This window comes from Hylobates moloch, unplaced genomic scaffold (genome assembly GCF_009828535.3).
Source record: "Hylobates moloch isolate HMO894 unplaced genomic scaffold, HMol_V3 SCAFFOLD_1, whole genome shotgun sequence".
NCBI classification, from domain to species: Eukaryota; Metazoa; Chordata; class Mammalia; order Primates; family Hylobatidae; genus Hylobates; species Hylobates moloch.
In genome coordinates, this window is record NW_026652276.1 from 145,333,145 (window position 1) to 145,344,072 (window position 10,928).

General features: G+C 35.8%; 1 protein-coding gene across 5 annotated transcripts in view; it reads right to left on the minus strand.

Moving 5' to 3' along the window:
* STK31 (serine/threonine kinase 31) overlaps positions 1-10,677 on the minus strand; it is a 135,290-nt gene extending 124,613 nt beyond the window's left edge. For 3 of the 5 annotated variants that reach the window (XM_032759232.2, XM_058446398.1, XM_058446421.1), the window contains exons 1-4: positions 10,600-10,677; positions 8,700-8,746; positions 8,559-8,611; positions 3,379-3,477 (exon numbers count right to left, since the gene is read on the minus strand). In XM_032759232.2, the coding sequence (XP_032615123.2) occupies positions 3,379-3,477; positions 8,559-8,611; positions 8,700-8,746; positions 10,600-10,661 (261 nt within the window). In that variant the 5' untranslated portion in view covers positions 10,662-10,677. Of the gene's footprint in view, positions 1-3,378; positions 3,478-8,558; positions 8,612-8,699; positions 8,747-10,500 lie in introns of all 5 variants that reach the window. The other 2 variants (XM_058446415.1, XM_058446404.1) reach the window with 2 other exon arrangements.
* Between the last annotated feature and the right edge of the window lie 251 nt (positions 10,678-10,928).

Here is a 10,928-nt window from a genome sequence, read left to right on the forward strand (position 1 = left end):
AGCTTATATAATGTGATCTGAATTGCAGTTGTTTGCATTTCCTCTGCAAAAACTTTCTCTAATGAGGAAATCAAATGCTTTGTAGACCTATTTACCTTACTTTTGTTGCAGTCACTGTTGCTAGGATGCTGTACATATATTCCGGGGCAATACATGGGTGCAACAACAGTACAAGATATTGAATAATTTAGCTTTAAAAAATCCCACAAATTTTATGAAATTTTATAGCCCTGCTACTTCTGCTCTTGAATCTCTTGCCAGAAGACATGGGTAAAATATCTGCTTCTCTCATTTTAAGAGCACAGCCACGTGAATTGTTAAAATAGAAAGTATACACTTAATACAGCTCTTATTTTGCATAGACCCTTTACATTTTCGGTATTTTTTCTTTAATGAGGTTATCTTAACTCTCTAGCATTTTAAAAGTGTATTTAGAATTGTTTTTCCTGTAGTTCACCGTATAAAGCATTTGGTTTGAAAAAAAAATTGTTACATGTGACTCTTGATAAGACATAGAAAGAGTGAATGAGCATGAGTGATGGCCACCTTCCTGGCTGGCTCTAAGTAGCAGGGTAGATCTGATCAGCAGATACACTTTAGCAAATGGAACTTCTAACTTAGCTAAGTATTCATCTTTGACAAGGTATGGCTAAGCTTCCCTGGATTTGCTTTGGATCTTTCTAGTATAAGAAATATTCAAGAAATTGTTTGTTTTCCAAATCCTGTTCTGAAACATATTGTAATCTTTGGGACCCATGCCATGTTCATTTCACTTCTTCCCATATTTTTCGTGTTTCTTTGGTAAAATTATAATGGCTTTCATTTTGTACTTAATATCACACATGTAAACCATCCATCATTTGAGCTTTATTGCAGCTTATCAGTGATAAAAACAGGCAGTAACTGCCATTGTTTGTCCGTTTGTTTTCCTAGTAAGGCCTGAAAACAGCCATTCTTTGTTAAGAAGGTGTACAATGTAACATATTTACTAGTGTTACATGGATTATACATTTCTTAAAGGGAAAAAATTTGAGAGTATCATGGACTACCACCAGCATTGTTATTACAGTAGTTGCTCAGATTTGGTTAAGGAAGCCCAATCAATGTATAGTGAAAGGATTATTATATCTCTGCTAAGATTCAGATATTGTTTCAAATATCTCAGCTCCAATAATTCCACACACCTAAAAACAAGTGTTTGTACTCATCTACGCATGAAATTGTCCCAAGTAAGTGAGGATATTTTAGTAATGTGAAAGATACTTTCATGGAAGGTATCTGCTTTATACCAGTGGGTGCGGTGGTAGAACTGTGAGTATTTCTACAGTTATTCTTAGATGATTACTGAAATGCCCCATCTCATTTCTATCTAGGAAAGGAAAAGTCAGTTTCATACTACTGTTGTCATCTGTCAGAAATGTTCACTTTATTTTGAGTTAAATGTTGCTTTAGAAGTTTAATCTTGAATTCCTGGTGACCACATGTTTATATCTGGAAAACGTGGGGAAAGTTATCATCTGCCCATTCCCCCCGCTTTTTTTTTGGTTGGAGCTGCTGTTTAGATGTGTAAAGACAAATATTCTTAAATGATGATTTTACTATTTAGGAGGGAGTTTTTGTTGAGGATATATTTGAAGATTGGCTTTTTCATATTGCCTTTCATTCTTTGGCCTTGGCAAAGTGTACAGTTGATTTTCATGATCATTGCATACTTTTTGTCATTGAAATATATCTTTTATTTTTTAAATGCATTCATTTTACAGTTGTGACTTTATCATTGACTTTAAGAGGTAGAAATAAAAATGAAAATTAAAGTGAAAAAACATACAGAATGCCTACAGATCAATCAAGACAAATAACCTAATTTAAAAATGGGGAAAAGATGTGAATAGGTACTTCACAAGAGCCCTTCCAAAGGGCTAATAAAAATATTAAAACACAACCTCAGTACACTAGCAAAGCAGGGGGCTGGTGAGGACATGAAGGAACTACAACTCTCATAAATTGCTGATAAGAATGTAAATTGGTTCAACACTTTTGCAAAGCTGTTTGGCAGTATCTACTTTGGCAGAAACATGCCTACCCTACAATTTAGCAATTCTACTCTACATATATGTGCAAAAGAAATGAGTCAATACATCCAGCAGAAGACTTATATGAGGATTTCACGGCAGTTTCATTCAGTGTAGTTAAAAACTGCAAAAAATCCAAATGCCCATCAAATGAGATCAATAAATTGTGTTATATTTATACAATGAATGTTAAATAGCTTAAAAAAGAACAGACTACCAATACACTAGTACACACAATATAAATGAATCTCAGAAATTATGTTGAACAAAAGAAGCCAGATACATACAATAAAGTACATACTGCATGATTTAAGAACAGACAAATGAATCTATGATGACAGTGTCAGAATGATGGTTATACCTCTGATGGAGAAACTACTGACTAAGAATTGACTGAAAAGGGGCCTGAAGGAATTTTCTGAAATGATGGAACCATATGTTGATCTGGATGGTGGTTACATGGATACATACATATGTAAAAACTCACCAAGTTAAATACTTAGGATCTTAAGAGATATATACCTTACTGTATACAAGTTATACCTCAGTAAACAAGGAAAAAGCCAAATTGCTCTGCATAAAGATGCATCTTACAAATTTTTTGTGAATCAAAGTCAAAGGCAAGGAATCTAGTTTGTTCACCACTGCATACTTAATGCTTAATACAGTGCCAGGTACATAGCAGACAGTACATACGTTTCACTTTTGTTTTTTTGGCTAGAATAGTGTAGCTTTTAATTCTATTTTTCCTATTTTTAACTGTAGTAAACTATACATAACATAAAATTGACTATCTTGACCATTGTTAAGTGTACAGTTCGGTGGCATTAAGTACATTCATACTGTTTTGCAACCTTCGCCACCATTCATCATCCATCTCCATAGCTATTTTCATCTTGTAAAACTGAAACTCTACACCCATTAATCAGTAACTCCCCATCCCCAATCTTCCCCCAGTCCCTGATAACCATCATTCACTTTTTCTGTCTCTATGATTTTGACTACTCTAAGTACTTCATACAAGTAGAATCATAACAGTATTTGTCCTTTTGTGACTGGCTTATTTAGCTAATGTCCTGAAGATGCATCCATGTTGTAGCTTATGTCAAATTTCCTTTCAAGACTGAGTAATATTCAGTCCATAAGTATTTTTGAATTAATAAATTTACCATAACAGTAGTTTATACAAATTCCAAAAATCAGCCTCTTCTTTTCAAATATACCAAAAACTCCAAAAACTAAAGATCTAAGACACAGGAAAGCTGACAGGAGGAATGAAATAATTATATTCAAGAATATGGCTCACCTTGTTTGGGTCAAGATTCCCCAAAACTGAACTGGCCTGGGGGCAAACTTCAGACAGTGAGCAACCAATCTTCATGATATCTTTGTTTCTACTGACACTCTAGAAAGATCAGATATAGTATAAGATATAGTAAAATATTATTTTACAGTGTTACACGCTTGAAGGTTCTAACCATGATAAACTTAAAAGATTTTAGGCCATTAGAAATTAAATCAAGTTCTTATGTCTGTATTTTTTCATAATTTAAATGAGTTATTTATAAGAAATGAGACTAGGCCATAGAAAAAGTTTACTTCCCAATGTGTTCAAATTAGGTAGAATTCAAACAAGATATCAAATATAATTAAATCATATGGAAAGGATTCCTTAAAGATTGAGTTGATTGCAGAGCTCAAACTGGGAAATAAAAGATGATCCTGGAACATTTGATGGTGCCAGAAAGTAAAGAAATGCTTAAAAACAAAAAAAAAAAAAAAACAAAAAAAAAAAACGGGTTGTGATGGCTTACACCTGTAATCCCAGCACTTTGGAGGGCCGAGGTGGGAGGATCATTTTTGAGCCCAGGAGTTTGAGACTAGCTTGGCAACATGGTGAAACCCTGTCTCTACAAAAATAATACAAAAAATTAGCCGGGCATGGTAGTGTGCACCTATAGTCCCAACTACACAGGAAGATGAGGTGGGACGATTGCTTCAGCCCGGAAGTTCGAGACTGCAGTAAGCCATGATCACACTACTGCACTCTAGCCTTGGTGATGGAGACCCTGTCTTAGAAAAAAAAAAAAAACAAACAGTGCTCCAAAAAAGAATAGGAGACGTTTAAAGACAAGTACCAATCTGTGTTCTTTGGTGAACTTTGTCCCAATGGCCAAGGCTGAATAATTTAAACAACAAAATAAATAATGATAGCATAGGATTATAACCCACGGAATAAATATCCTTGAGTTTATATTAATATAAATAATTGAATAAATAAATGGCAGAGAAGAGACAGCCCTTCCTTACAGAAGAATTCCAATTAATAAATGTGGAAGGAATGAGGAGAATAGAAAGTCATCATTAGGCAAGCACTAGAGCAATAAACAATAAAATTCGTGGGTGAAAATTTGAAGAGAAACTGGGTTAGACAGCCACAATAAGTCTCCTAAAACATGTATTAATTACAAAAGAAAAAAGAGTAACTTTACAGTGAAAAAACCTGGAAGTTGCCACCTTACCCAAGTGAATCAAGGTTATCATCAATAAGAAGGTATATCACATCATGAAACCCCAATATGATATGCTGAGAGGACTACAATATCACTTCTGTGGAACTCTTGCTAATCTATTCATAAGAAATCATCAAACAAACCCAAACTAAAAGATACTCTACAAAATAACTAATATTCATCAGAAGTGTCAAGAGTCTTGAAATACAAGGAAAAATTGAGGAACATTCAGAGGTTAAAGGAAACCAAAGATACACAACTAAATACAATTTGGCATTCTGTATTGGATCCTGGAACACAAAAAGATAAAAAAACTGCTAAAATTTAAATAAGGGCTGTAGTTTAGTTAATAGCATTGTACTAATGTTAATTCCCTGGCTTTGATCACTATATTGTGGTTATATAACACATTAGCATTAAAGGAAGCTGGGTGAAGAGTATACAGAGCCACATTCTAGCCTCTGTACTAATTTTGCAACATTCCTGTAAGTCAAAGTTTCTTCAAAATAAAATGTTAAATATATATATATATGTTCTAAAGAAATATACCAACAAAATATTCAATAATGCTAGAAAGAAGATGATTATCCATGATGACTGAAAAAAAAACTCTGAAAGAGCAGTTCAAAGAACATTATGATGAATATCAAAGTCTCAGCATAGAACAGGAACTGAATTTAAACTGACCTGAGAAACAATAGAAGCAGCCTTTGTGAACAAACCCCTGGAATCAAAATATTCCATATAACTATATTTTTTCACCATACAGACTAAAACAAATAGGAGCTCTTTGTTTGTTTGTTTGGCACAATCTCAGCTCACTGCAGTCTCAATCTCCTGGGCCCAGGCAATCCTCACACCCTCAGCTCCCACATAGCTGGGAACACAGGCATGCACCACCATGCCCGGCTAATTTTTTTTTTTTTTTTGTAGTGACAAGGTCTCACTATATTGCCAAGGCTGGTCTCAAACTCCTGGGCTCAGGCGATCCTCTCACATAGGTCTCCCAAAGTGTTGGGATTATAGGCATGAGCCACCATGCCTGACCAGAAGCTCATTCTTTCAAAGAAACAGGTGGAGTCAAATATGTCAGATTCCTTCAGCTGCCACTCATCCAATCTGAAGTGTTTGCTTATAAGTGGTTTATAAGGCAGAAGCCCACAGGGCAAAAAAATTGAGAATACATGTGAGCAGATTTTCATCCTAATCTGCCTACACATATTTCCAAATCTACTTAGACTTCTCTATGCCTGTTTTAAACGTTCTTCTACAAGAGCCTCAACTTCATGGTTTAACTCAGAGGTTGGCAAATTACAGCCACCTGTTTTAGTAAATAAAGTTTACTGCATCACAGCTACACACAGTCATTCACACTATGTCTATGGCTGCTTTGCACCGTGTTGGCAGAATTGAATAGCTGCAAAAGAAACTGTATGGCCTAAAAATGGTAAAATACTCATCATCTGATCCTTTACAGAAAAAAAAACTGCTGACTTGAATTTGCTCCAAATTCAATCAATATATTCACAAATAAAGTAAACTGAAATCAAAGTCTAGAGCTGCACTAGTGAATTCAACAGCCAATACCCACTTGAAATATGCCTAGTCTAAGGAGATATGCTGTAAGTCTAATATACACACTGGATTTCAAAGACAATATTAAAAAGGAAATATAAACTATCCTGTTCAAATTTTTATGCCAATTATATTTTGAAACAATATTTTGGATATATTGAGTTAAATAAAATGTACTTATTAAAATGTCACCTGCTATTTTTAGTTTCTTCAATGTGGCTGCCAAAAATGTTTTAAAATTACTTACGTGGCTCATATATTTCTACTAGACAGCACTAGTCTAGAAAATCTTTTTACACCGATAAATGATGTTTCTATATAATAAGCTTAAATATAATTTATCATCCACCCTGGGACACTGTTGAGAGTGATGCAGTTGTCACTAATACAGAGACAATGGGCACAGAACCAGAACGTGTGAGCAACCTTTAGAGAACATGCGTAAGCAGAAACAAATTTGCCAAATATACGTGCATAAGCAGACACATGAATTTGCCCCAAGTTTTCCATAACATCACCCTTCTACAATGTTTTTTTATATGCAGCCATGCCCCACATAGTGACATTTTGGTCAAGAATGAACCACATACACTACAGTAGTCCCATAAGATCATAATGAAGCTGAAAAATTCCTATTGCCTAGTGTAGTCCTAGCCATTGTAACACCATAGAGCAATGCATTACTCACATATTTGTGGTGATGCTGGTGTAAACCTACTGTGCCCCAGTCTTACAAAAGCACAGCACATACAATTATGTACAGTACATAATACTTGGTAATGAAAATAAACAACTATGTCACTGGTGTGTGTGTGTATATATATTTTTAATATAATTTTTCTTATTTTAGTGTACTCCTACTTATTTTAAAAAGTTAATTGTACAGCTGCCTCAAGTCCTTCTGAAGGTATTCCAAAAGGGCATTATTATTACAGAAGATGACAGCTCCATGCACATTACTGACCCTGAAGACCTTCTACTAGGACAAGAAGTGGAGGTGAAAGACAGAGATATTGAAGATCTTGTGTCTTCGTTTTTAATCAAAAAGTTTTTAAAGTAAACAAAATCAGAAGTTTAAAAAGAGAAGAAAGCTTTAGAATAAGGATGTAAAGAATATTTTTGCACAGCTCTACAATGTTTGTTTTAAGCTGTGTTATTACAAATGAGTCAAAAGTTTATTAAAAGTTACAGTAAGCTAAGGTTTATTGAAGAAAAATATTTTTATAAATTTAGTGTAGCCTAAGTGTATGGTATTTATAAAGTATACAGTAGTGTACAGTAACGTCCGAGGTCTTCACATTCCTCACTACTCACTCAATGACTCACCCAAAGCAATTTCTAATCCTGCAAGCTCCATTCATGGTAAGTGCCCTATACAGGTGTACCATTTTTTAATTTTTTATAAAATGTTTTTACTGTACCTTTATGCTTAGATACATAAAGACTTACTATTGTGTACAATTGTCTGCAGCATTCGTACAGTAACATGGGGTACAAGTACACCACATGGCCTAGGTATGTGGTAGGCTATATCATCTAGGTTTCTCTAAGTACATTCTATGATGTTCATACAGCGACGAAGTTGCCTAATGATGCATTTCTCTGTATGTATCCCAGTCATTAAGTGATGCATGACTATATATTTAAGAACTCTGGGTTAATCATATTCTTCTAGAACTTTCTTCTCATATATTCTCCTATTTCCCACATTACGAGTTCACCTCAACCCCCACCAAAAGGAGTTCCCATGCTGTAGGTAGTATAGAGAAATGTAATTTCTTTCCCTTCCATATCATGTATAGTTTACAAAACCAAAAATTAGCAGGTCGTTCTGTGTATCAGAGGAATTTACCTTCTTAAATTGTGGAACACAGCCCTTCAGTGCTTGCTTTGTATTTAAAACTGAGTAACTTTACCTAACTGACAGCCTCCCAACAGAAAATCAGAAATGTTTCATTCATGCTTCCAATTTTATAATGAGAAAAATACCACATCTCAAATTTAAGCCATTAGAAAAAATGACCGAGATTTTTAAAACTTATCCTCCTTCAAGAAACAATCTTATAAAAGACCCCTAGATGGGGCTATAACTTCACAAATACAACAGGCTCTCAGACTCCAGCAAAAGCAGCCTAGAATTGAGTGGAATTCTGAAATCACAATCTTGCCAATTTTATTTTTTTAAACTTGGTGTATTATGCACATAATATTCATGAGTCAAGTAACGTCACAGCTGTCAACATTTGTCTTCTAACAATGCCTGGTGATAAATAATTCAATAAGTATTAGGCAATGAGAATGATAAATGTATTTATTCTTGGGTTTTATTTTTGTTTTTGTTGGGGAGGAACTGGATTGGGGGAGGTGAGGGGGGGATATCAACCAGTTTGCTATTTACCTGGGCCCAAAATGTTACTGCATCTTCTATGTGACTTCCAACCACATCTTCCACTAAAATCAAATCACAATACAAGGAAAATTAGAAATTAATCAGTATCATCTAGCTCTTACACCCCAAAATAATTTTTAGTGTCAGTACCTTTATCGTAATGTGTATCTTCATCCATTTGAACAATTCCTGAAAAACTAAAACAATACCTTAAATTAGATTATAATAATCCATCCGTTAATAATGAATGAAGACTAAACTACATCATGTTCAATTCTTACAAATGTTTTGTCCTAAATGCAGTTATCAAAATTCAAACTCTATATTAAAAATGAACTCAATATTTCCTTCACTAATTCTTTTGAGTATTTTGTAGTAGATGCAATTTTATCATATATAATCTCTATCCTTAAAATTATCTCTTTAGCCAAACTTTTACAAATTTATACCGAACAACTCATATATATTTTGATCACTTACATAAATCAATACTTTGAAACAATGTATTCTTTTTTAGAAAATATCCTCCCATAAAAAGGACTTCCACAACGTAAACAAAGAGAAACATTACAAGTAATAGAACAAATACTTTAAACTGGTAGTCTATTTTATGTAAAAGGCACGGTGGTTACTATTTTTGAAGATTCTGTGGGATTGAAGACTGCAAAAATACATAGAATTTTGCCTATTACTTCAAAAATAATTTTCACTACATAATATACTTTATCAAATGCAAAAATATTCCAAAATAAATGTATACTATGTAATTTTATCTGTAATATACTCGAATATTGCACCTTCCATTCCTAAGTGTTGAAGGAAAATTAAACACAGATTTTTTGATTTTTTTTTTTTTTTTTCCCAAACGAAGTCTTGCTCTGTCGCTCAGGCTGGAGATCTCAGCTCACTGCAACCTCCACTTCCCGGGTTCAAGCAATTCTCCTGCCTCACCCTCCCAAGTAGCTGAGATTACCGGTGCATGACACCACGTCCGGCTAATTTTTGTATTTTTAGTAGAGATGGGGTTTCACCGTGTTGGCCAGGCTGGTCTTGAACTCCCGACCTTGTGATTTGCCCACCTCGGCCTCTCAAAGTGCTGGGATTACAGGCCTAAGCCACCGCAACTTTTTAAGAGCTTTAAAAGTTGTCTAGGAACACCACTATACTAAAGTTTCAAATGCTCTCTCATTATGAAAAGGAAAACATTAACTCCTCATCACAGAAAAATAAAATTTTAAAAGTGGGTTACTTTTGTTACAACTTAATTTTTAAAAAAAAAAATTTTCGTAAGTGGCATGAAAATGTCTCCAAAACAAGAGTTCTTTTCTACTGGTCAAAAAGCAGTTTTTAAATTCAACTGATTGAAAAGCTGTAAAAACTTTTAGGGAGACGATATATTCCCATGGAAGGCATTAAGGCTTAAATTCAGTAAAAGTTAAAATTACTTTGGAAATCTCTCCACACACTCCAAGAAGCTGCTTCTAGAGTAGTTTTTAAATCTTATTTTAAAATGACTTGCCCTCATTATGAAGGCACTGATGCCATACCCACTTTCTGCAAACAGAGATCACAAAATGGTACGTCCAAATCTCCACTTCGTGATGAAAATTTGGAAGAAACGGGTACACGTAGCTCTCTGACACTTATTTTATAACGGATTTTGAAACTTATATGGCACAGAATTTTCGAGAAGGGGAAGAGAGTGTGGAGGCTGCGTGACCTCGTCTTCATGGGGATTATTCAGGCCCGAGGTCTTTTCAAGCCACTTTCGCCTGCCTGCACGCACTCAAAAACCGGGGCATCTGGCACCCCTCTGGGGTGGCGGGCGGCTAGGTGACAGAAAACCCTGAAATGGGCCTCCTCCCAGGATTGGAGACTTAAAACGCAAGCAGCGACGAAAATAGTCCTTGAAGCGGCCACCACTGCACGTACCACAAAAACTACTACTGACCTCACACTTTCCGTTGCAGAAGCTCTAGAAAAGTGACCCTGGCCCCACATACTGGGATCCCGGCCCTCCGCCCGCCGTAGCACACGTGCAGCGGCTTACCGCGTGAGCTTCGGCCGCAAGGGCCCCACACTGCGCCTGCGTGCACAGCGCTGCGCCATCATCCGGTGTTAGCGGGAGTCACGTGGCAGCCACGTCCTACCGCCTAGGAAGAAGCGTGCGGGGAGCCACCTGACGCTGGCAGCTGCCGACACGCACTGAGGCTGCGCCCTGGTGATTTATAGGCTGGGGTGGGGTCCATGGCCAGTTCCTTTCGCAAAGCTTCAAGCAGTGAGGTTAGAGGTGACGTAGGATTTCGTGGCCTTTCCTAATCTGTTCGCGTGGATTTAAATTTTAGAAACACCCAAATTAGAAGAACCCCGACATTCTAT